This window comes from Lethenteron reissneri, chromosome 4 (genome assembly GCF_015708825.2).
Source record: "Lethenteron reissneri isolate LAM-NWPU_2019-01 chromosome 4, ASM1570882v1, whole genome shotgun sequence".
NCBI lineage: Eukaryota > Metazoa > Chordata > Hyperoartia > Petromyzontiformes > Petromyzontidae > Lethenteron > Lethenteron reissneri.
The window spans coordinates 4253375-4279430 of record NC_083782.1 but is presented as its reverse complement, the minus strand read 5'-3'; the positions used below and the strand labels follow the sequence as shown (position 1 = coordinate 4279430).

Sequence of the window (26056 nt, the reverse complement as noted above, 5' to 3'; positions counted from 1 at the left end):
TTAGAGAGCACCACGCCCGGCCGCCTTCGTCTCCCTAGGAGATGAACACCAATTTGAGGCCGAGTCGACCTAGGGAAGGAGAGGCCCAGAACCGGTTTCGATAATCGCCACTGCCGGTGGTGGGGGGGGGGGTCAGGGCGCAACCCGCAACCCACCACGGCCCCCCACACACACACACACCAGTGACCTACAAACACCACACATCCCCCCCCCCCCACGACCTATCAACACCGCACACTACCTAACACCACCCCCCCCCCGCACCAATACCCTACACACACCACACTAATCACCTACTAACACCACACACACTACCTACTATCACCACACCAAGCGACACATACCCATCACCTACAAACACCGCACCCCCCCCCCGCACACACTGCACCAATCACCTACCAACACCCCCCACACCAACTACCAACACAACACCAAGCGACACATACCCAAGCACCTACTGACACCCCCCCACACCAAATCACCTACCAACACCACACACACACACACAGAACCAATAACCTACCAACACCACACACACACACTACCCCCCCCCCCACCCCTGCACACACAGAACCAATAACCCCTACCACCCACCCTACACACACAGAACCAATAACCTACTAACACCATACACACACCAGTCACCTACTAACACCCCACCGTGGCTCACCCCGTTGTGTGTGTGGTGTGTGTTGCGAGGCACTCACCTGGCGCTGCGGCTGCCGAGGGGAGCAGCCCCGGCAAGGCCACGGCCATCATCATCAGCATCATCATCAGCAGCCGCCGGGACGAAGCCGTGAACACAACAACGACACGGGCGGCAGTGACAGGCGAACATTGCCGGGCATCCCGAGTAGACGAAGCATGCTTCTCCATGTAGCGGGGAGAGATGGGGGGGGGGGGTGTGTGAAAGGCTTCCAAATCGGTATTAACAACAACAGCAGCAAGACCCCACAGCCGCACACCCGGCGTGGTCAACCCCCACGTGTTCCGGCCAGTAATGCTGGAGAGACAGCCGTGACAAATCGCTCAAGCCGGAGGACGGAATCAATGAACCACGATGAATTGGTGGTGGTGGTGTTGTTGTTGTTGTCTCCAAGCCTTGCTACTAGAACACGAGCGGTGGGGGGCAAGAAGCGGCAGCGTGCTTGCTGCTTGCCGCCTGCTGCTGTCTTCTTCGTCGTAGCAATGAGCTGCTCCGGCAGCCCTCGGGCTCTCTCCGGCTTGACGTCACGAGGGGGGTGTGTGCGGAACGCTGCCCTGCACGTGCTCATGGAAGTCGTATTTATACTCAGTGGGAGCCAATTAATCTACGAGCTTTCACTCTGTGTGTGTGTGTGTCAGGCACGCGCGTGTACGCCGTACAGCGTGACAGCCGTCCCACTCCAACACCCGGTGAATTTCATGATTGTGGATAATTGTCATCGTAACGTTTATCAGAGTGAACTCGAAGTTCGATAAGCGAAACCAGACACCCCCCATCCCATCCACTCCCCCATCCCATCCACCCCCATCCATCCACCCCCATCCCATCCACCCCCATCCATCCACCCCCACCCCATCCACCCCCATCCATCCACCCCCATCCCATCCACCCCCATCCATCCACCCCCCACCCCATCCACCCCCATCCATCCACCCCCATCCACCCCCATCCATCCACCCCCATCCCATCCACCCCCATCCCATCCACCCCCATCCCATCCACCCCCATCCATCCACCCCCATCCCATCCACCCCCGTCCCATCCACCCCCGTCCCATCCACTCCCACCCCATCCACCCCCACCCCATCCACCCCCGTCCCATCCACCCCCAGTCCCATCCACCCCCGTCCCATCCACCCCCACCCCATCCACCCCCATCCATCCACCCCCATCCCATCCACCCCCATCCATCCACCCCCATCCCATCCACCCCCATCCATCCATCCACCCTCCATCCCATCCACCCCCATCCACCCCATCCCATCCACCCCCCATCCATCCACCCCCATCCATCCACCCCCATCCCATCCACCCCCATCCATCCACCCCCATCCCATCCGCCCCCATCCCATCCACCCCCACCCCATCCACCCCATCCATCCACCCCCATCCACCCCCATCCATCCACCCCCATCCCATCCACCCCCACCCCATCCACCCCCATCCACCCACCCTCATCCCATCCACCTCCCATCCCATTCACCCCCCCCCATCCCATCCACCCCCATCCCATCCACCCCCATCCATCCACCCCCATCCCATCCACCTCCCATCCCATCCACCCCCATCCCATCCACCTCCCATCCCATCCACCCTCATCCCATCCACCCTCATCCCATCCACCCTCATCCCATCCACCTCCCATCCCATCCACCCCCATCCCATCCACCTCCCATCCCATCCACCCTCATCCCATCCACCCCCATCCCATCCACCTCCCATCCACCCCCCCATCCCATCCACCCCCATCCCATCCACCCCCATCCACCCCCCCATCCCATCCACCTCCCACCCCATCCACCCCCATCCCATCCACCCCCATCCCATCCACCTCTCATCCACCCCCCCATCCCATCCACCCCCATCCCATCCACCTCCCATCCACCCCCCCCATCCCATCCACCCCCATCCCATCCACCTCCATCCCATCCACCCCCATCCCATCCACCTCCATCCCATCCACCTCCCATCCACCCCCCCATCCCATCCACCCCCATCCCATCCACCCCCATCCCATCCACCTACCATCCCATTCACCCCCCCATCCCATCCACCCCCATCCCATCCACCCCCATCCCATCCACCCCCACCCCATCCACCCCCATCCATCCACCCCCATCCCATCCACCCCCATCCATCCACCCCCATCCCATCCACCTCCCATCCCATCCACCCCCATCCCATCCACCTCCCATCCCATCCACCCTCATCCCATCCACCCCCATCCCATCCACCTCCCATCTACCCCCCCATCCCATCCACCCCCATCCCATCCACCCCCATCCCATCCACCCCCATCCCATCCACCCCCCATCCCATCCACCTCCCATCCCATCCACCCCCATCCCATCCACCCCCATCCCATCCACCTCTCATCCACCCCCCCCATCCCATCCACCCCCATCCCATCCACCTCCCATCCACCCCCCCATCCCATCCACCCCCATCCCATCCACCTCCATCCCATCCACCCCCATCCCATCCACCTCCATCCCATCCACCTCCCATCCACCCCCCATCCCATCCACCCCCCCATCCATCCACCCCCATCCCATCCACCCCCATCCCATCCACCTCCATCTCATCCACCTCCCATCCACCCCCCCCATCCCATCCACCTCCATCCCATCCACCCCATCCCATCCACCTCCATCCCATCCACCTCCCATCCACCCCCATCCCATCCACCCCCCCATCCCATCCACCCCCATCCCATCCGCCCTCCATCCCATCCACCCCCATCCCATCCGCCCCCCACCCAGGCGACGTGAGACCAGGTAGCACCACGTGTTCCAGGGCTCACCACGTGTCTGGGCTCACCACGTGCGCCGCTCTTCATGCACGCGCCAAATCGTGTTTGTTGCCGCGCGCTTTCAAGCGAGCAATTAGCCAGACGTCACCAAAACATGCACACACTCACTCGGGAGAGGCAGACTCGAGGCCATCAGTGAGCCATCGACCGACGTTTGTAGCGGATAAGAAAATTATAAATGCGTGATCCATTTAGAGATACCCCACTAAAATACACGGAGATAAATGTTTATACGGCAGTACAAAGTAAAATGTATTGATTTGTTTCAAAGCCTCTAACACAGCAACACTTTGGGCCAACGTTAGACAAATGGTTTCTACCACATGGCAACGTTGGCTCAACGTTGGGCATGTTTACTGGGATGTCTTTCACCGATCTCAATGCACCTTAAACGCATCTTTTAAAAATTATCCAATGACCTGTTTGAGACGAAATTAAGCGCGTACAATAATTGTAAATCAGTCGCGGAGGGGAAGGGGAGGCTCTGTGAACCAATCACTATAATTGGAGGACTCGGAATGCACCGTGAAAGCGCCTCTAACATTGCACACAATTAGCCCAAAGAGGCTCTTTAACGCGAATTAGTTCACACGCCTGATCAGCGCACACGTTTCCAATTATATATCACGACGGATACAATTAAGTAGTACAGTACAGTGATTACATGACGTTATTGATCGTTACATATGAAGCCATTGGAGTAGTTGTAACGATTTCACTTGCAATATTAGCAATAACTAGATTTTTTGCCCAAGGACGGGTGTATATTGAAGTAAATCTGAAAAATGTAATAGAAAAATTGTTCAGCTCATGCTGATTAATGATGGGGGGAGGGGGTTGCCCCATGTGGAGTGACGTCACCCGCTAATGGTTATTGGGGAGGGGTGCGGCATGTGGAGTGACGTCACCCGCTAATGGTTATTGGGGAGGGGTGCGGCATGTGGAGTGACGTCATCCGCTCATGGTTATTGGGGAGGGGTGCGGCATGTGGAGTGACGTCACCCGCTCATAATTATTAATGAGGGGGGGGGGGCTCTCATGTGGAGTGACGTCACGCGCGGGACACACATACTTGGCTTATTATATTAGTAATGTAATTTAAAATCCGTGTCAAGACGCTGCTCGATGGATACCTCCGCAACCACGTGGCCCTGTTTGTCACGGAGATTGACTATACTTCACCACGCCAGTCAGTGCGGGTTTCTGAAGAAATTTGAGTTATACAGTTACTGAAATGACTAATGATAGCGTAACGTTTCAACTAAAATTGTAACGTCAAAACAATATTACCACGTCACTGTCATCATTTTAATAGAGTACAGTATAGCAGTGTCTTACTCGTAATGTTCCTTTACATTTTAGAACTTTTACTTATTCGTACGTCAAAGAGCATTGTTTCATTTACGTGGAGGGACATATAATGGTACAGGTTTGCAATATTAATTGTCTTCTTATTTAGCTTGTTACATTACGATAGATTTGATTTTGAATTTGTGGTCGGTTGGAGACAAAACAAATCGTACAAATTTGACAGCAACCCACTTACTGTAAAATATTAACATATTCGTCAATAACACGGTGAATTTGAAGGGAAAATATATATAATAGGCGACGTTTCGGGAAATGACCCTTCATTGATGTGCTAGAAACAATTAGTCTCTGATCTCCAGTTGTCTGGGCGAAAAGTGGACTAAGTTTTGTCTAATCCCGGGCAGTTGACTTAAAACATTTTTTATAAACAAAAACTACGACGAAGGGCCATTCCCCGAAACGTCGACTGCTGAAATGTTTTACTTTTGAGGCCAGTGGTATTGAGAAATGTGTGGAGTTTTTATTAAATCCTGACTTAAAGCTTTCGTGACTGCAGGAATTCATATTCTTTGGAGTTTTCGGTAAATTCACGTAGATAGGTTCAAGGAAAATAACAAAAAACTACGACGTTTCGATCGCTTCCTGAAGACGAACGCTTGTGTTGCGATCGAAACGTCGTAGTTTTTGTTGTTATTTTCTTTGAACCTATCTACGTGACTTTACTGAAAGACCCAAAGAATTTTTTTTTATTAATTGTGCTTATACACCTTTTCCCCAATTTTCGAAGGTCTCTCGCGATATACCAGTTTTTAAATAAACATTCAACCAAACAATTGTATTGTTCAGAAGCGATCTGGCCACAAAGTTAGCTTACCATGTGCAAATGTATATCGGTCAAATACTCGAAACGCGTGATGTCGTTTCCAAATGTGGAGGGAAAAAATTAACCCGTAAAAACAAAGTTTTTCACTATAAATCCTTTATATGCGTGGCGGCTAGAGTCCTCTCGTCCTCTGGCTTGAGATGGCTGCCACCTATGGGTCAGATGATTGCCTGCCACCATTAAGCAATTGGTAATTAAATATAATTAATTTTTTCCTAAAAAGTGTAAATTTTGGAAAAAAAATTTCACGAAAATAAATTGTCACGCACAACGAGTCTGTGTGCAAAATGTCAGCTCGATTGGATCACGGGAAGTGGGTTAAAAAACGACCGAAAGATTTGCACGGTCGTAAGCGCGCAAGCAAGCAAGTGAACTTAATATTAAGGATTTAAAAAAACCGGAGGACCCGGATAAGAATCCACGCGACCACGAGGCAAACACGCAAACTCCAAATATACAGTAGCAGGCGTCAGAGGTTCAAGGTGTCGAACCCACGACCTCCTGTATACCAGGTGAGGATGTTAACATCTCGCCACCACGGGATCACATCTGTTCGAGATGATTTCATTACTCAACGTTTTCGGCGGAAGCCCTTAGCTCTTTATAATTCAATTATAATTCGGTACTGCATTTCATATTTTTACACTTTTTTATGTGCTGCAATGCCATTGTAGAGTTTTTTTGTGCTCCATTTGAAGCTTTCGTGACTGCAGGAATCCATACTCTTTGGTTCTTTCGGTAAAGTCACGTAGGTAGAAAAATTAAATCTATTTTTATTTTATTTTTCTCCCTACGTGACTTTACCGAAAAATAAAAAAAATTTATTTTATTTTTCTACCTACGTGATTTTACCGAAAGAACTAAAGAGTATAGTTTTTTGTGTGCTTGTTTTTATGGTTGTGCCATTGTTTCCTTCCATCTTCATCATTATCACAGTCATAAACATGCGTTTTGGCGAGAGTATTTGGATTGTTTGTCTGCTATAAATGTCCACGTGATAAGCCACTTCGTTGAGCTCTCATTTGTGATAGCCAGATCGCTTCTGAAAAGGAAGCGAATCGCTGTGGGCTTTTCCTGGTGAAATAAAAAAAGAGTTGGATTTTATATTTTTTTGTGATTTGCTTACCTTTGCTATACTTTGCACTATTATCGTGTTTTTTGCATTGTTTGTTGTTGTAACTTTCTGACCCGCCCCTACTGGACATCTGTGAAAAAGAGTTGTAAATGTCATCAGATTTCTCCTGCAGTATAAATACACATTCTGATCTGATCCCGATTAAGAAGGACCACTGGATCATCTCATGTTTTATATTTATATAGAGCGCCTTAGCTGAAGGTGCTTTACGTAGTTTAAAAAGCGGTAACAACAAAACTGTGATTTAGATCGCAGGGGATGTGCAAGTGCCGAGGAATGAGTTACTGCAGCACAGTACACATGGGGGTTCACGAAAGGGCAGGGGAAGGACGGGACAGAGTGGAAGGACCGAGGGAAGAGGAACAGAATGTGCGACGTCTTCGTGCTCCGGCTGACACCCGATAGTACGTCGTCACCGTGATGAACTTTGAAGAAGGGGCGAGAAATCCGCCGAGACGATTCGAACCCCGACTTTGCGAGGAGTGAGTGTCCCGTGTTGCGGTGTTGACGGAATCTGCGTTCGCCGTCGCTGCGAGCGACTTCGGAAAAACCGCAGCCAAGCCACAGACTCCGGTGTCTTCAGGGAGATACGACGGTCGTTCATCGAGGCCGCCGACAGCACGGACAAGATGACGACTACGATGGTGGGAATACAAGGCCGTAGCCATGGAGAAACATTGGGGGGACCAAATCATCCAGGGGGTCTGGGGGTCCACTCCCCCCAGAAAAAAAAAATCTCAATTTGAAAACGAATTTCCTGCCTAAAATGTAAAAAAATTCACCAACACATAGGATGGACTTAGTTATTTTTTTTCAATGTCTAATAGTGTATTGTATTATATTGCTCTGTTTTTTTTACCTTTTCTTGTTTCATTGTATGTAATGGCAGAGATTAGGGATTAATAAATTACAACCATAACCACAATAATCTAAACAGAAATCAATGCATTGTTATATGAAGACAAGTCCAGATATTGTGGCCAAGGTTTAGCGAATTGTTGTTTTTATTTACATAGCATAGCAATTATTATTTTATAAATCTATTTTATAGCAATATATTGGGCGGGACATTTTGAGCATATTTTAATATTGGTGGGGGGGGGGGGGGGATGTGTCCATATATATTACAATATATTATAATTACAACCGCGTGGTGTCAGGATCAAGGGACGATCGGGGGACGTGACACTTGTGCCACGTGATTCCAAAGTTTCACGAAGCTCGCGCCGTCGCCCGGGAGCGGCTGCGCACAATCGAGACGGCGTCGAACGTCCGCCGATGGTCCGGCGATCGAATTTGAGGGCAGCCGCACTTCATTGGTTACCCGACACGTTGCAGACACCATCGAGTCACCGTTAATCTTCAAGCAGTGCATCAAGCAGGACGTTCATGAGAACAATGAGCCCAAGTTCAAGGCGAACGGCGGGGAAACTCCCTGGACGGGCCAAATGTGGCAATGGAGGTCCGCCTATGAAAGAAGCTGAATTTGGAGTTGGCCGTTTTCAGAAACGATTGTTATTTTTGTCCCTTGAGCCGAGCTCACACACCTGATGGCGTGCTGCGTCCACAACCGCACAGACGACCTGACTTGAGTTTAAAGAGGACACAGCAGTAGGGTTCGCCAACAGTATTGGCGTGGGTAACTTTGGTACAGCGGAAACCAGACAATATGCCAAGGATGGGAAATCTGGCCCAGAGGGCCAACAACTGAGGCTACTGGCATAAGATGTCCTGCATCGCTCGAGGGGCAACGATGCGATATGCGTGTCCTTGCCAGGCACAGATGTGGTTTTTGAACAGTCTGCTACAGCAGAGTTGTAGAGGAATTTAATCGGGAACTACCTCTGCTTTATTGACCTGGTCGAGTCCGATGAAAACACCAATGGGTCAGGGCTTTGGTTAGATTTCATGATTTCAGGGATCCTGACCAAGGCATTGGACGTTTCTATATCTTGATGTGACGTTATCTTTTGTGTGTATCAGGGACGTGCGGTCAGGGGAGGCAGAGCCTCACCTGCCATACTCCAATGAAAATAGCTGTTACGAAAGGTAAAAAAATATATTAACATTTTCCCACTGATCTGTTATAAAAAGTCATTTCTGTACGATTCCAATCATTTTTATAGTCAAAATCGCCAAATTTGCAGAGCCCCGAAGCAAATACAGGAAGAGACGAGAAGTGAGGCGGCGACAAGCTCAGCCTCCCTTCTGATTGCGCAACCTCTCAGTAACTGGAGCGCAGGCAATAACCGCGTGCCTGTTACTATCTCAGTATGTCACCAATGTGATGTTTGTAGACCCCTTCATTTCATGTCCTCGTCTTCCATACTCCAGGTAACTTATTTCACGTATGTGTATAAATATATTTAGGCTCGCTGGTCTCGTCATGAAACTGCAATAAAAAAGCACCAGGGGAGGCAGCTGTCACATCTGCCTCACTGAGGGGGACGTGTCTAACACGCCCCCCTCAGTGAAGCCACGCCCCCTCAGTGTGTGAATCTGGCTCTGACACGAGCCAGTGCCTCCCCAGACATTGACCACATCGCACGTCACTGATGTGTATGCATGTCATCAGTGAACGTTAGCGCAGATACAAAACAGGACATGGTGCCGTTTACACGGTTTATTTTTAAACCAAATTTACGTTGTTAGCCCAGAATTCACCGTCACGGATGCGTGCATAATCAAATGACAATCACAAATAAATGTCACGTTATTGCATTGATGGCTGGTTTAATTCGTTCACAAAGCAAATTAAAAGCACACGTCATGTCAACTGGGGCCAGTCACATAACAAGTCAGAAACACGTCAAATATAATATTATTTTTTATTAAATGACTGGTGCCATACATCAAAGTATTGGAAAGTTACGCTACAGAGATATGGTAAATAGATAACATGGCTTGACTAAAGAATAGGATGAGCTACTGAACAGTTTAATGAGTTACCCAAACATCGTCCCCATTCATCCACAGTTGATCCCATTAACACCATCCAACTGTTCATTCTCACGAAACACACTGAACTAAAAAAGGATCGAACGGACGGCTCTCAAACCTTACGTTCCTACAGCGACAAATGCTATACAGACCCAATTAAAGAAAACAAATATTCTTGCGTACCCTACTATATGGCTACAGCTTGGTACAGTCTTGATTGTTCAGCCTATTTATTTCGCTACTTCAACCCTCCTCTCAAGATTTCAACGTCCCGTGTGGCCAATGTAGCTATACGAGTCAAATCCATTGACATTCTATGCCGTACAAGCAGTTTTGCAGCAACGCACTAACATTTACGTTGCAGTTGTCTTTTTCCCATCGTCGTTGCACAAAAGTTGCTGCAGTAGAATCGCTCCAATGCAAACCGCCCCCCCCCCCCACCCCTCTCTTTTGTGTACGGTACCCTATGCCACGTATTTTAAATCAAGTCTACTATTCACGGCAGGACGTGTTTGTCTTCATGTACTCTAACCTGGTTGCAAAGGTTGCAGGATTAAACTAATGTCACTTTGGCGTGCCGAGTATGATAAGGCTCAAGTCATGCTACAGTGCACATGAATCTACCACAGCATGGCTGGCTGACCAACACTTCTACCAAACTGCTGTCCACAGTACTATGGTTTTATTCCATAAAGTCGCACCGTGCATTGTATGCCCTCTGACCAGTTGCATAAAACGCCTAAAGTTGTTTTTGCCCTTTAAACTACTATATTGACAAACTGGGAACATTATACTTAAAGGTGTCTTATGCAACCAGCCCAAAAGAAAGCATATCAGCTATGCTTATATTGCCACGGTGGATTAGAAAATGTGCTCCGAAGTTGGGCGTTGATACATGACGTGAAAAAGTGCCTCGTGTTGAAAGTTCGACTGCTGGTGGGATATCATCATACCGCAGCTTGCAGAGGTGCATCAATTGATTTTTGTCAAAGTCTGCACAGAGTCAGCATGTACACGAAAAAGTTGTTGCAATGCCTTTCAAGTTCACTGGTAAAGAGGACGCATCCCAAATGCCAAGATCCGACCGAAGGGTAATTGTTGCTAGACTAGGCTGCTCATAACCAAAAAACAACAGCTATTTTTTTTGGACACTCACTGTAACACATGCACACGAAAAAATGAAGCATTGAAAGCCACTCACTTTGGGCATAAAAAAAGCAAATAAGCAGAGGCGTGAAAATCGTATTTGTGTTCTAAAATGCACATTAATAGGCCTTCCACGCCATCCAGGAAAGTGGTACATTATCACAAAGTTTGCAAAGCCCGGGGGATGGTCACAATCCAACTGTCGGCCGATTTCAATCCTCCTCGGTGTCACCGCTTCCCTCCGAACGTTCCTGGACCGTAGGAGAAAAAAACATTTTCAAAGAAACGAATTTGTCGAGCATCACATTCATCTTCATCAAACCACATTTGCTGCAAGTGCATATTATTTTATAGGGATGCAAAAACTAGACAAAGGAGGACAGCCTACGCAATGGTTTTTTTTATGACGGCAGAACGACGATAACATTTGTACTTCAAAAACACACGCTACGAAGGGTATCACTTTTACCTCTTCAGTGGGACATCAAAAAAATGTATTGCTCCATTGGTTTTTATGGACAGAAAATGACAAAACATGTGTTAATGTATTATCCTTACAAGGCTATCATTACACTATATGGAACATACCCCCCCCCCCCCCACTGTTAAACATTTTCAAATTAGTTTTTTATCCAGTCAGAATCAGAAGTTGATTTCCCGAGCAAAGCCCATTGATCTAAGAAGCTCTTTAAGGGCGACTTGCCCGGCAGACCACGGCGACAACAGCAGCAAAAGACCGCTGCGTCAAATTTAACTCCCGAGAAAAATTATCTAACGGCAACGCACATTTCATCACATTGATAGAGGAGGGGGGGGGGAAGAGTCTCTAATAAGCAGGGTCTGGGCGGCACGGCGGGGGGGGGGGGGGGGGACACGAGCTGGCTTTCATTATCAGGCAAACGAGTACCTTTGCTTGAAGCTTAATTTTTCAAATCGTCCATGTCATTGTTACAGGCGGGCGGCGTTAACGGAGTCGACGCTCGCCCAGGTTTCCCGGCGGGCGGCGCGTTGTGCGCGGCCCCCACCTGGTTGTCCTGAGACTCGTTGGACTCCTCGTCGCTGATCACGGGCTTGACCTTGGCGGGGCGGCTCGGCCGCTTGCGCGCTTTGCCCTTGTCGCGCCCGCGGTCCCGCCGTCCCAGCCGTATCTTCACCTTCACGCTGTGACCTGGGCGGTGGGCGGAGGTGGGCGGAGGGTAGCTTTGCATCACAGTGCACTGATTTACTCGCGTTTGTGTACACGGGGACGCAACGGAAATATCAAGTTGTCAATGAAAGAGTGGGGAACCTTTTTCTTACCTCGAGTCAAATGCCACTTTCAAAAGACCCATTCCTTTTATCAAGATACTCCTTGGTCTTGCCATAATCTCATCTTTTTTTTATGTCTAGCACCCGTTTCTATGTTCAACCATTTCCAGTCATTAATGTTTAGGCAATAATAATCTAAGTGCTTTTTAACATCACTACTTTTTCACGAAATGTTATTGGTATTTCAAGACAAGTTATCTTCATTAGAACTAGGTAATGGTCATGCTGTTATATGCAACGTAAGGATTCTGTTTTTGGTAAACTGTGTGCTATTCTTAGGTTTTTTCGGTAAAGTCACGTAGGTAGAACATTTAAATTAATAAAAGTAGAATAAAAATAAAATAAAAATCACGACATTTCGGAAGCAACACAAGCCTCCGTCTTCAGGTGGAACCGTCACAGCACGATTGCTGTTTCAAGTAAGATTTTTTATTTTACTTTTATTAATTAAAATTTTTTACCTACGTGACTTTACCGAAAAAACCTAAGAATATGAATCCTTGCAGTCACAAAAGCTTCAAATCTAAAACTGTGTGCTGTATTTGACTATTTCCAGAAATCTCCACGACAGATGCAGCACGTGAAAGCCTTCACCCGATATCGGATTCAATAATAACTGTACTTAATCTTTGTATAGCTTTCAAGACCCAGATCTACCTTGAAACAGAGGACCTTGAGTCTCAAGAGGCCCTTCAACATGGCTATAACGTTTAACACGACCACTTACGTTACTGTAGTCAACACAAGCCCCCTTGCACGAAGTGAATCATTACATCTGTATTGTATACACAAGCTCTGTTGCGCGAAATATCTTTCTACTGGTAAGTCTTCATGTGTGCAGTGCTGTGTCAACCTCAATAGGCTCTCCCCTGGTTGTCAATGAACAACAGTAAATACTGATAAACAACATATTTTTCGATTTAAAGCTTTCGTGACTGCAGGGATTCATCTTCTTAGTTCTTTCGGTAAAGTCACGTAGAAGGGAAGTAATAAAATAATAAAAATAAAACATAATAAAATAAAATAATTCTCACACTTTACCGAAAGAACTAAGAAGATAAACAACATATGTTAAACTACACAGATAAACTTTAAATGACGCTACACAGTACAATTGGCAGGCTGATTTGTTTTGTTCGATTGCGTTCTTTATCGTGAATCAATACAGGGCATTCAGATGTCGACCAAACAGTGATCAATGATACAACCCTGGTGTTGCTATTCTGTATAGGCTCATTATTTCCTTAAGCAGTAAACATTAATGATACACCGTCGAATTGCCATGCCAAGCTGAAGCTGCTGTAATTGTTACAGTGTCTGCTATAATGGTTATAGGCTGGTAAATCTTTCTGTGCGAGGCTTACAGAATTACTTCTGAATATGCTGACATCTTCTTTGAGCACTGCTCTTGTGTGTTTAATGTGTTGTCATTCCCCCGCACCTCCAATTAGCACAGTTGATTACGTACTGTGCGAAAGAAGTTCAACATACATCCATAAAATCCCATTGTATGGATGGGTACGGCATCAGCCCTTATGATCAGTATTGACGGCTGGCATGCAGGCCTTCCTTAATTGGGGGGGCTTCAGCCTTATTTCCTGTGTTGTCTAGTTGGATTTAACGACGCTGACATGCACACAACTTGACCTCACCACATCCCGTGTACATTTCGACATTGCGGCGAGCTCTGTCACAGCGATGAGTGGTACACGTGCAATGTTCTCCAATCACAGCTAACATTGGTGGCAAGTTGTGCCTAAACCTGTTCTGGACCGCCCCTAGGTTAACTCGGCCTTAAATAAATGTATGTTCTAGTGTGCAAACAATACAAACATCAACAATGGGGAGCTAACAGCAGCTGGGCATGGTGCTAACTGCCCAACAACCTCGAGTGCGGCGTGAGTCGTGATAATTGGTGCATGCCAACAGGGCTTGCTTTCACGGTCCAAGGTGGAAATAGGGGGTGTTTGTCTTTGTGTTTCACTCGTTACTAACGATGGTTTTCATTCCCCCCCATCCCCGGATAACGCGTGAGCTGTGTCGCAACTGACTTTCATTGTCGGAGTCACCCTCGTCCTCCTCGCCGCTGTCGCTCTCCTCCTCGCTCTCCTCTTCCTTCTCGCGCTCGCTTCGGAACACTCCCTGCAGGACCTTGGAGTCCTCGTAGATCTGGAAGGAACGGGGGGATGGGGGTCGGAGAGAAAGAGACGTGACGTCACGTAAGTATGTGGACTTATTTTGCGCCGTACGTAAGCCAAGCGTGCTAATCGGAGGTGCGGGGAAAGGACAAAGAACTAAAAACAATAAACTAAAACGTTTTGATTGAAAGCTTTCGTGACTGCAGGGATTCATATTCTTGGTTCTTTCGGTAAAGTCACGTAGAAGGGAAATAATGAAGTAATACAAATATAAAACAATATATTTTTATTATTTTATTATTTCCCTTCTACGTGACTTTACCGAAAGAACCAAGAATAAAAACTAAAAAGTGTTTTTCTTTTCCTCTCGGTCATCAAAATGGCACAATCAAAGCGTCAAGAGATCATCTTCCAGTTTGCGTTTCATTCCGCTAAGAAAATTGTGCGCGCAAGGTGGACATTTGTTGTTGGGCAGGACTGGGAAAAAATTGGATTGCCGACTACAGCGGTACACAAACAACACCGCTTACATGAGGCCGGTCTTACGTTTCACACGCAGCTCAAGTCGATGTTCTGCACGAGCGATTGGAAAACCTGACTCACGCACGCTGGCAGCGCTGCAGGCGTGACCTCTGACGTCAAGCACCTGCTGTGCACGAGCACACGGCATGTTTTTTTTCCGTAAATAATAAGGAATATTCTTTCACCAATGCCCACTGACCAGCGTGAAGTATGGGAAAATAAGAGTTATAACAAATAGCGGGGGGTGTGGGGTGCCTCTCATTCAACAGTGGATTGACAAGTGCTGTACATGTACAATATCTATTGACCAAAGCCTCACTTAAGTCTCTTTTTCAGGGATGGCTCCTACGTTGGGATGTTTGGAAAAGTCCTTTTTAATGTGGTGACTAACAAAATAATAACAATAAAGTTTTTTTTTCTCTCAGGAGAGGTGTGCAACACTAAAATGTTTAGCTCATAATCTTTTGAAACGTATAAGGATTATAAAAAAAAAAATTAACAAGGCCTTTGATGGGATTAAACACATTATTTGGCGATAACTGCGTTGGCAGTGGTGCACATTCGTCAAGACTGCCTTAACAGGAAAGTTGTATCGTAGGTGATGTTGGGTACTGGACTCCTAACAAGAAGGGCAATGGTCCTTTATTGATAGCACACAAGAGGTCAGAGAGTGGACACGAGTTGGAGACTGCTCTTTACACCATGGAGCATGATGGGACAAGTTAATTTTTCAGATTTCCTCAAGAAACATTTTAGAAATGTAATTTTCATCTGGCCGCATGGTGTATAGTACAGGATACAATTCTTATTCACTCTATTTATCCGTCCTCTCTCGCTATGCGCTCTGAAGAAGGGCCATTGCTCGAAATCTTAATTTTGGAGCTTTCGTGACTGCCGTGCCGCATCGTCATCTTACTTGCAGCAGCATCACGTTGCCGTCCACTCATTGATATGCTAATTTTTTTGTCTGCCCCCTCCCTCTCTCCGCCCCCGCCCCCCTCTCTATATTTAAGGCACCGTCACAGAAACGACCTCTCTCTTTGTGCCGATATGTGTCCTCTCTCTGTGTGTCCTTGTGATGTCTGTCTGCTTGTATGTCTGTCTATAGTTTTCTAGTTAGATTTTTGTTGCTATTTCTTTTATGCCTGATGATGATTGCTTGTGTTGCAATCGAAACGTCGTAGTATGCTATTATTTAATTTATTATTTTATCTTTAGACGTGACTTAACCGAAAGAACCAAAGAATAATTGCTTGAAATGTCAACTATTATATACGTTTCCTTTCAAGGCTCTGATGGAATTGCATTTTGAAAAACAAAAACTATCCCTGGAGAAAAATGGCACATCCTCTGCACCATTGCAATACATTTTGAATCTCGTCCGATTAGCGAGGTTGGCTACATACGGTGCGAAAGAAGTTCAACAATGCATAGTTATCGATTTAAAGCTTTCGTGACTGCAGGGATTCATATTCTTGGTTCTTTCGGGAAAGTCACGTAGAAGGGAAATAATAAAATAATAAAAATAAAACAATAAAATTCTCACGACGTTTCGATTGCAACACAAGCAATCATCATGAGGTGTGAAAACCACAGCAATTCTTGCTGATGATTGCTTGTGTTGCAATCGAAACGTGTCATGAGAATTTGATTGTTGAATTGTTATTATTTTATTATTTCCCTTCTACGTGATGTTACCGAAAGAACCAAGAAAATGCATACTTTGCTGCAGTTAAGTCCGGTATTAGACAAGTTGAAAACCGTCATTGTGAACCATTATATGTTCAAATCGTCGCACTGAGCTCCCTCGGGTTCTCACCTATAACTCTTACGGGCAATAAAAGGAGCAAGGCAGATTCATCGTGGCTTGCGATTCTCTCTTCACTGTGCCGGAGGTTTAATTGGACAGCAAGCATGAATCAGCGGCAACAGCAACATCAGCAGTAGGAGCGGCAAGCAGATATGGTGAGCGTGTGTGGTGACGTGAGATCTCCTACCAGGGAACCCTCCAGGTTGAAAGTCTGTGCATTGTGACAAAGCAGCATCACATCTTTCTCCAGGTCGTCCATGCTTCGGTACTTGTGGATTCGGATCCGCTCCTGAGGATACCGTAGCCGGCCAAAAGTCACAAACAATAACAATAAGACAAACCAAAAAATATAATTGCACTTGCCAATTAAATTACAGCAGGCAGGGTGGCTAAACTAACATTAACCCAATGCGACTGCTGGCATATTTCCGATTTTTGGCAAAAATGCACCAATGCCTCCAACACCAACCAATAAATAGGGCAAAATGGCCAAGGCAACGGTGTTACAGTTGTTTTGTCGAAATGTCAATCTGCCTCTTAGAATAAAATGCATGGCTTCCTTCGAACATCAAAAGAGTGAAATGTGTCAGATGAGATTGTCAGGCACCAGCCAGACAAATGTGTTGCTGGTTCATTTAATAAGGTCGTGTTTGAACTGTATAGCCTATCAATACATTGGAATACATTTATCTTATGGTAGATAGCAGCCGCTGTTCAGTAGTTCCAAAAATACTATTAGATGCAGCATTTTTCGTCCGTATAATCATGGTGCCAAAAATCACTTAAATTCGAGTCTATAAAAGTTCAAGAAAATTGGATGCTGCCCTGTTGTAATGGTTAGCACACACTGGACTTGCAATCCAGTGGCCACCAGTTCCAATCAGTCTCATGACAGTGGTAACAATGGGCAAGTGTCTAAACACCCAGCAGCATAAATACGTACACCACAGTATGTGTTGCACGTGGTGAGATTAAGTGTGGGTACCCCCCCACGTCTTCTGAGACGTGTGGCCAGTGCAAGAGAGTAGGCCACATTGCAGGGGCTATACCTTTGCACGTCCGATTAGCACGGTTGGCTTACGTACAGCGCGAAAAAAAGTTCAACATAAGTACATACCTTCTATATATAAAAGGGAAATTTGAGAATATGTGCGTCTGCTCAAAATGTGTAGCGTACTTCCCGACATGCAACAAACTTGAAATTTGCCATGTGGGTACTTTCTAGACTGTACACCATGCAACAATTATAAAAACACACTTTTGTATTTTTTGGAGGGGGGCGCAATAATGGATATATTTTGCACGGCAAGTGAGCGGTGACATCACATCACATCTGTGATGTCACCTGCATGCGGCAGCGTCACGCAGTGTGCCTGCTGACGTCACCCCCCCCCCCCACCCTCCGTGTAGGCCGTGGATTAATCCAAGACAAGAATCCAAGTCCCGGGCAAAGCCGGGTAGTAAAGCTAGTTAATAATATACAAATGCAATACTTTGTAGGCCGTCCCCACTAATTTTGCCAAGGTGGGGCATCCTGAACGAGGGTGCGGTTGTTGCGATGTCTCGCCTTGATCTTGTTGAAGTCCACAGGGCGGCGGATCAGCTCGTAGTACTCCGGAAGCTCCTTCCGTGATGGCAGCTGGATGAACACGTCGCTCAGCTGTCGGCCACAGCTGCGCATGCGAACACAAGAAGGGAAATTACACGCACGCACATATGTATGTAGAACTTCTTTCGCACGGTACGTAACCAACCGTGCTAATCAGAGGTGCAGGGGGAAGGGCAACCAGCTAAACACAAGTAAGGTCAGTTTAACACGGAGGCTTTTGCGACCAATATCATCCATAATAGAGGTTTTTTGGGTTAGATCGCGTAAATATATAAATGTGTCGTTAAAATCCGCCATCACCCGACACAGCCAACTAGTAAGGATCGTCACGGAAACAGAACGTGGCCAATTCGTCAATAGTACAGCACACCGGTGTGTCAACCATTTCTGGACATTCAACTCGGACAGGGTCGAAATGGTAAAATAACACAGCGTTTACCGAAATAAAACGCATACTGACACATATTTGAATGCAGTCACACCATCACCGCACACAGAAATCTGCTCTTATCAAGATGCTCATTCATCGAGCTAAGAATGTGTCAGATGGTGACAGTCTGAGACGTGAAATTAAACATGTTAAAGAAGCGCTGCAAATGAACGGTTAAAAGGATGCACAAATCAACAGGGAATTGAATGCCAAAACCAAATAAAATAATACGAGCATCGAAACTGCCCAAGTAATTAAAACGATCAAATAGCGTACACTGCGGGAGTAACTGATAAACTAGCCAGATGTTTGGAAAATCAAAACATCCGAGTCAGATTTGCCACGGTACATAAAATACAGAATTTAATATCTGGTACAAAAGATATATTACCGAAGCTATCAACAGAAGTTGTTAACAGGATTAACTGCACTTGTGGAAAATGCTATGTTGGGCAACCAGGACGAATGATTAGCTCGAGACTAAAAGAACATCAGATAAATATTAAATACTCCCAAATACAATTGTCAGCAGTAGCAGAACACGCGTGCCAACAAGGACACTCAATTGATTTTGATAATGTTGAAGTTCTGTGAAAAAACTAGATACTACTGGCCAAGACTAATTAGAGAATCTATCGAAATAAATAAAAATTATTTTAACCGTTCGGATAGCTACCGAATTAGTGCTGCGTGGGAGTGAATCATCAAATAATACATTATTTAAATGCATGCCGATATAGGCCACTATACTTCAAAAGGGATTACCGTTGCTACGGCTATTTTAATACACACAATGGACAGGAAAGACAAGATCAAAGGGCTCGCATAATGCGCATGCATCATGTACGTCGACTTAAGACCACAGAAGCGTGGTCACCACGTCTACGCCTCTATATAAGGAACGAAACAGGAGGACTTCTCCACAAATCTGTCTGTCGCCTGATGAAGCTGGTTGTAATAACTGGTGAAACATCGTACTCAGATTGTAAATGTTGTGGTTTGGCTCTCCAACACACCGGTGTGCTGTACTAGTGACGAATTGGCAGGTTCTGTTTAGGTGACAACCCTTACTAGTTGGCTGTGTCGGGTGGTGGCGGGTTTTAACGACACATATATTTACACGATCTAACCCAAAAAACCTGTATTATACAAGAAAGGTTAAACAATCCCCATGACATTAAGGCATGGGCAGGCCTTTATCCAGCAGTGGATGCGGGCTTATACATTAACTTTTACTTAATTATTATGATCCATGAGATTCTCCATGGCATTGGTTTCTTTATCGTCCCAATCGTGCCGTTTCTTTCTTTGCGACACGTCACGTTTAAGAGCCACGTCACGAGGCGCACAGAGTATCACTCTTGGCAAAACAAAAACAACGTTTCACACTCATTAACTGACACGCGAAAAACTCATTCATCGATAACACTTGCCTTAAAAATCTACAGTATATAATAATAGGTGACGATTTGGGGCGAAAGCCCTTATTCATAGCACGTTAAACATTAATCGTTACACACATACACACGGCTAACATCACACTGCGCCAGCAGTCAAAACTCATGAGAAGGGGGGCATAACCCACCTGTCACGGTACTTGATGACGGTGTCGATGATCCGCTTCATCTTGCGTGTGAGGGCGGGCGGGTTGGGCACGGGCTTCTCCACGGGGGGGCGGCCACGCTTCTTCTTCGCCTTCTCCTCCGGCTCGGGGGCCGCCCCCACACGCTCGCGGCTCGGCCCCGGCGTGTCGGGATCGCGCTTCCGCTTGCGCGCCTTCTTCATGCGCACTTCCTCCTCCAGCAGGTCCAAGTTGCCCTCCTCAATCGCCTGTGAAGGAGGGGGGGGGGGGGGGGGGGGTGCGCCACGCGATGACCGACCGCAATTAGGATCGGAGGGCCTCCTGCAGGTGATCGTTTGCCCCCGATGGGATGACTGGAACGAGGGTCATGGCGAGGGGCTCCCACATCCGGCACAGTCCACAGAAATCGGGCTAAATTATTTTTTTTGGCGCGCATTCATAGCCGGCTGCTCATTTGTAATTTAGAAACGGTTAACTTCGGGCAGCGCTGGTCCATGAATTCATAGTCATGCGTGCCGAGATGGCAAGAGGCAGGCTGCTTGAGGAGAGCCATATTGCAGTGAGCAGGATTTTTTTTAAAAGGCACTGTACACAATTAGTCAAATAGTGCACGGCAATGTGCAATGCCGGGCATGCAGTTTAGTGTTATATTTATAGCACGCAAAGCTCAACGATACTACAATGAGGCAGGATATAAATAATAAAAACCACACACATACACAAGATATTCTGCAGAATAATTTCTGTGGCATGATTTTTTTTTGTTACCAGAATGTGCCTTTGTTAAAATTGTATGCAATCCACATTCCAAAATGCTTCTCTAACAAAAGGAACCTGAAATACCGCGCGCTGCTGAAAGATTATGACACACGGCATGGAAACATAAAATATCGCATGCATGCTAATACCTCCTGCTGAGATGGTAAACATGAAAAATTAATCAACGCTCAAGCTCTTTGTTCCATAAGCATATGCACCTCTGGCATGGTAAATTAATGCAAATATACAATTTACACAAGCACTGTACTATGAAAAAAAAACACGTCAAACCCCTTGTAACTTCCAGACTCCTGCATTAAGCTGCATTATTCAGAATGTAAAATTTCTGTTGGAGGCTTGACAAACGGCAGAGGCTGCAAAATCAACGTGCAGGCACGTGACGTAGCTAACGTTGACAGCATGCAAATGGCACACATTCTTCTCCACGATACTCTTAGGCTTTTTCGGTAAAGTCACGTAGGTAAAAAAGAAAATTAATAGAAGCAATAATAGAAATAAAATAATAAATCACGACGTTTCGGATGCAACACAAGTCTCCGTCATCAGGTGGGACCGTCACAGCTAAAATTACTGCATCCACGATATCCAAAGAAGGAGGAAGACAATGGGGAACACACACAAACGCGTTGGCAATGGAAAATCCCGTGCTCTCATAAAAAGGACACGGTCAAACATCCCAGGCAGGATGACACTGCAAAGAGGTGTTGAGACTCCGTGAGCTTCACCAGGGTAAATAACTATAATTAAAACTAGATGGATGCCTGGCCTCAGGATCGGAAAAATACGCAATATGGGACACGTATATGCTAATTTAAACATGTCAATGTGGTGATTAATTACATAATGTCATACTAAGGTGTGCCAACATTAATTTTTTTAAGATGGTTAACTCCATGCGTTTCATACATTTTTATTCTTAGTAGGTCAAAGTCCACTGACCCCTTACATTGTCATTATCGTCTCTTGTTAATTCCTCATGTAATGAGACCACGTTCGTCAACATTCACTCAATTTTGTATGATTAGTAGCTTGCATAAAGACTATCGCACGTATATATAAAACATTTGTCAACCAATGAATAACCCCTCGAGGAATGCAACGAAACATCATGATTAAAGTAAAAAGATAAAGATGTCTAATTTCAGTGTCTGGCTCATTTGTTATCTCTTATGTTACCCATCTCTTCTGCTCCAATCGGAACTGAACGCGGAAGATTGATGAAACGAACATTGAGAGCATAGCGAGCAATTTTAATCAACAAATCGACTAATCATAATGTACTCAAACGTAAACCATTACAGGAAGTCTTCGTTGAATGCGGAAGCTGCGTTCGTGAAAATTTCCACGTTCAGCAAAAACAATTTCCCCATAAATAATGTATCGATAAAAGTTTGGCGAGATACGATTCACGCACACGCAGCGAGGTGGCGGGATAAATAACTTGGGGTATGCCGCGGCGTTACTGCAACATTCCACATCCTGTATCCTTCCGCTCAGCCGCGCAGCTCAAGAAAGTAGTTCGTTGTCGACCGCTCAAAAAACACGTTAGAACGGCGTGCGTTCCGCGTAGTGTGAAAAGTGTCCCCTTACGGGAGAACGCGCCGTGTGTAAACAGCACGCGTTAAGTGAGGACTTGGCGTACATTGAGCTCTCCAGCAGTTTTCGGATCATACCGCTGTTTACGGCGACATCAGGCATCGTGCCGATCAACGCGCGGGGGGTCACACACTGACAAAAACGCATCGGAGAGCCGCAATGTACAACCGCGGAAAAAACCCTCCACGAGCCGATCATACCTTGAGCCACTGCTTCTCGGTGAGCGAGTGCCGATCAACGCGCGGGGGTCACACACTGACAAAAACGCATCGGAGAGCCGCAATGTACAACCGCGGAAAAACCCTCCGCGAGCCGATCATACCTTGAGCCACTGCTTCTCGGTGAGCGAGTGCCGATCAACGCGCGGGGGTCACACACTGACAAAAACGCATCGGAGAGCCGCAATGTACAACCGCGGAAAAATCCTCCGCGAGCCGATCATACCTTGAGCCACTGCTTCTCGGTGAGCGAGTGCCGATCAACGCGCGGGGGTCACACACTGACAAAAACGCATCGGAGAGCCGCAATATACAACCGCGGAAAAACCCTCCACGAGCCGATCATACCTTGAGCCACTGCTTCTCGGTGAGCGAGTCGCTATAATCGACCTCCTTGCGCTGCCGGGAACCCCGGCCGAACAGCTTCTCTTCCTCGTCCTCGCAGGTCAGCCGTTCCACCTCCGCGTCGTCCTTGATGATCCAGTTGGGCAGCTCATCCTCCTCCATGAGACGCGGCCGGCGCCGGGGGTTGCGTGCGTCCTCTCGCCGCCGGTCCAGGTCCATGCGCTGGCGAGCGAGCGAGCGGGCGGGTGAGCAGAGACGACGATGGCGGTGGAGGCGATGACGATTGTAGATGGCAAATGGGAGAAGCGAAGAGGGTGCAACGTGTTTTACGGGTGGGACGCAAGTGCCGATCGCACTCTGGTCAGCGCATCATTGGTAATATTTAGCACTTTATCGCCGCTAGTAATCTGGCTTGTTTGTCATCTCTTATATTCTCACACGTGTATTCCATTAACCTAGAGATATAACATGAGGCTCATGGGAGTCTTGCGTGTTCAAAACTTGGTTAGGGAGGCCTACTCAGACTATAACTCCTGTAGGGATGATAATAAGAGGGCCACTTGGTGAACCTCCACAGTTGTTGTTCTTGGTTATTTCGGTAAAGTCACGTAGAAGGGAAATAACAAAATAAATCAATAAAAATTATCACGACGTTTCGACTGCAACACAAGCAATCATCATCAGGTGTGAAATCCACAGCACGAAAATTTGAAAAAAATTAAAAATTATTGCTGTGGATTTCACACCTGATGATGATTGCTTGTGTTGCAGTCGAAACGTCGTGAGAATTTTTATTGTTTTATATTAATATTATTTTATTATTTCCCTTCTACGTGACTTTACCGAAAGAACCAATAATATGAATCCCTGCAGTCATGAAAGCTTAAAATCTAAATTTAACTCCACAGTTGTTGTTCGCCGGCTTAGGAGTTGAGCATAGCTACACATTTGATTGAGCGGATGATTACTTTGGCTATTACATGATATACATTTCAGAAAAAAAATTGTACCATCATTATTTGCCATAAAAAACACATGTATTGCTTTTTACCAATACAAACAAATCATCCAATTTCCATGGACTATGTGGCATGTACGACCACAATGGCAGTATTGTGTGCGACACATGGTACTCAAGAGCGTTGAACCCCAATGAGAGTTTGAGAACAAAACATCCAAGTACAGCTGTCACACAGTTGAGAGTTAAATGATCTAACGCAAATAGCATTACAGTTCAGCAATTTATAATTGCTCTTTCTTTATTTGGAGCTGTCAGATGGTTAGCATCTTGTTGTTGTGGGGTCCATGGGATAACACACGTTCAGGCATCGATCCTTATGTTACGAAGCCAATTCGAAAATATTAAATGTAAACAAACATACATTTACCAGGAAAGTATAAGATTACCCATTGTATTTTTTTTTACACGTTGAAATGCCACACGATTAAAAACAAGTGGATGCAATGAGACGCAAATGTGAGCATTGATGAAACTCACCATGAACATCTCGAACTCCTCCTCACTCCGGGCGATCATCTGATTGACCGTCTCATCGTCCGGAACCTCATCCTCCTCCTGCATCCGCCATCATCACATTCAGCACCACCATTATTATTATTAAAACATCCACTGCCATCCTTACAAAATGCAATAACAGCAGCTTAAAGCAGCAGCAGCAGCAGCAGCAGAAGCTCATTACAGCTTACAGAGAGTGAGAGTAATCTCTGGGCTGAAAATCATTTTCCAGATTCTCTTCAAGGTCAATTCAAGCCAAACATTTTTTTTATAAAATCTCTCTCTTGACAAGCACATCCTACCCAGGGAGGGCACGGTCGATGCAGTTTTTTTTTGGTCCTCCTGGTTCACTAAGCGTCGCGGCCAGAGGGAGACTGCAGCGCCTGTGGTCTTTGTGAAGCGAGATCAACGCAACAAAAAGCCTCCCCGCCGAATTATCACTCCTGCTGTGCCGACTACCGCCTTTCGCCGAGAAAATCCCGGAAATGCGGAGACCTTTAAAATACGATTAATGTTTATTCTCGTTCATATACCGCACTGCACTTAAATTATTTACTCCATTTAAGAATTAAATGTCCTCTATGCAGCCAGCCACCAGATTTTAGTTTTATATTCAGTGGGCTGTTCTGTCTGCTTCATACAGGGGGATGTTGTTGCTTTGATTAATCGGATAAGCTTTTCAGAGAGACAAGAATGTGTTTTCCGTTCACATCAACAGTTAAAATTATGCAGGGTGTGCTGTTTAATCCTCGAGCAGGAAAAACAGCACTCTCGTCTAAATAAAATGTTACCTTAACGAGATAATTTCTCGACGTATTATTCAGACAAAATTCGACACAAATCCTGCTACAAAAGACTAAAATACTTGAACTTGTCTGACGCACACTAACACTATTTACATTCCTGATTTAGCCTCGCGGGTGTATGACCCCCGGAGGCAAGAAAAATAAAATAAAATAAAGCGTCCATTGGAGCAGAGAGACCTCACCGACTACATCAATCACTCAAGTGGCACTGTCAACACCACAAACGAAACAGTGGCCAAACATTGAAAATTCCATATGTTGTGGGTCTACTCTCCAACACACCAGTGTGCTGAATTAGTATTGGTACGTTTTGTTTACAAACCTTACTAATGGCCCGTGTCGGGTGGTGGCGGGTTTAACGACACATTTATATTTACGCGATCTAACCCAAAAAAAAAATGTCATGGATAATTACATACAATACATTGCAACTGGTAAGAGGGGGGGCAGAAAACAGTTGGTG

At 46.2% G+C, this 26056-nt stretch overlaps 2 protein-coding genes across 5 annotated transcripts in view; both read right to left on the bottom strand.

The window, feature by feature from the left end:
• The window catches only part of LOC133349307 (very low-density lipoprotein receptor-like), a 43074-nt gene extending 41876 nt beyond the window's left edge, over positions 1-1198 (bottom strand). For 3 of the 4 annotated variants that reach the window (XM_061562685.1, XM_061562684.1, XM_061562689.1), the window contains exon 1: positions 708-1198. In XM_061562685.1, the coding sequence (XP_061418669.1) occupies positions 708-876 (169 nt within the window). In that variant the 5' untranslated portion in view covers positions 877-1198. The remainder of the gene's footprint in view (positions 1-707) is intronic. The other variant, XM_061562686.1, reaches the window with a different exon arrangement.
• A 9591-nt stretch (positions 1199-10789) lies between these two features.
• LOC133349297 (probable global transcription activator SNF2L2) overlaps positions 10790-26056 on the bottom strand; it is a 57281-nt gene continuing 42014 nt past the window's right edge. Inside the window, 8 exon segments of the mRNA XM_061562676.1 lie at positions 10790-11184; positions 11959-12101; positions 14293-14410; positions 16899-17000; positions 18279-18384; positions 20336-20580; positions 23275-23493; positions 24770-24847. Coding sequence (XP_061418660.1) covers positions 11146-11184; positions 11959-12101; positions 14293-14410; positions 16899-17000; positions 18279-18384; positions 20336-20580; positions 23275-23493; positions 24770-24847 — 1050 coding nt within the window. The 3' untranslated portion in view covers positions 10790-11145.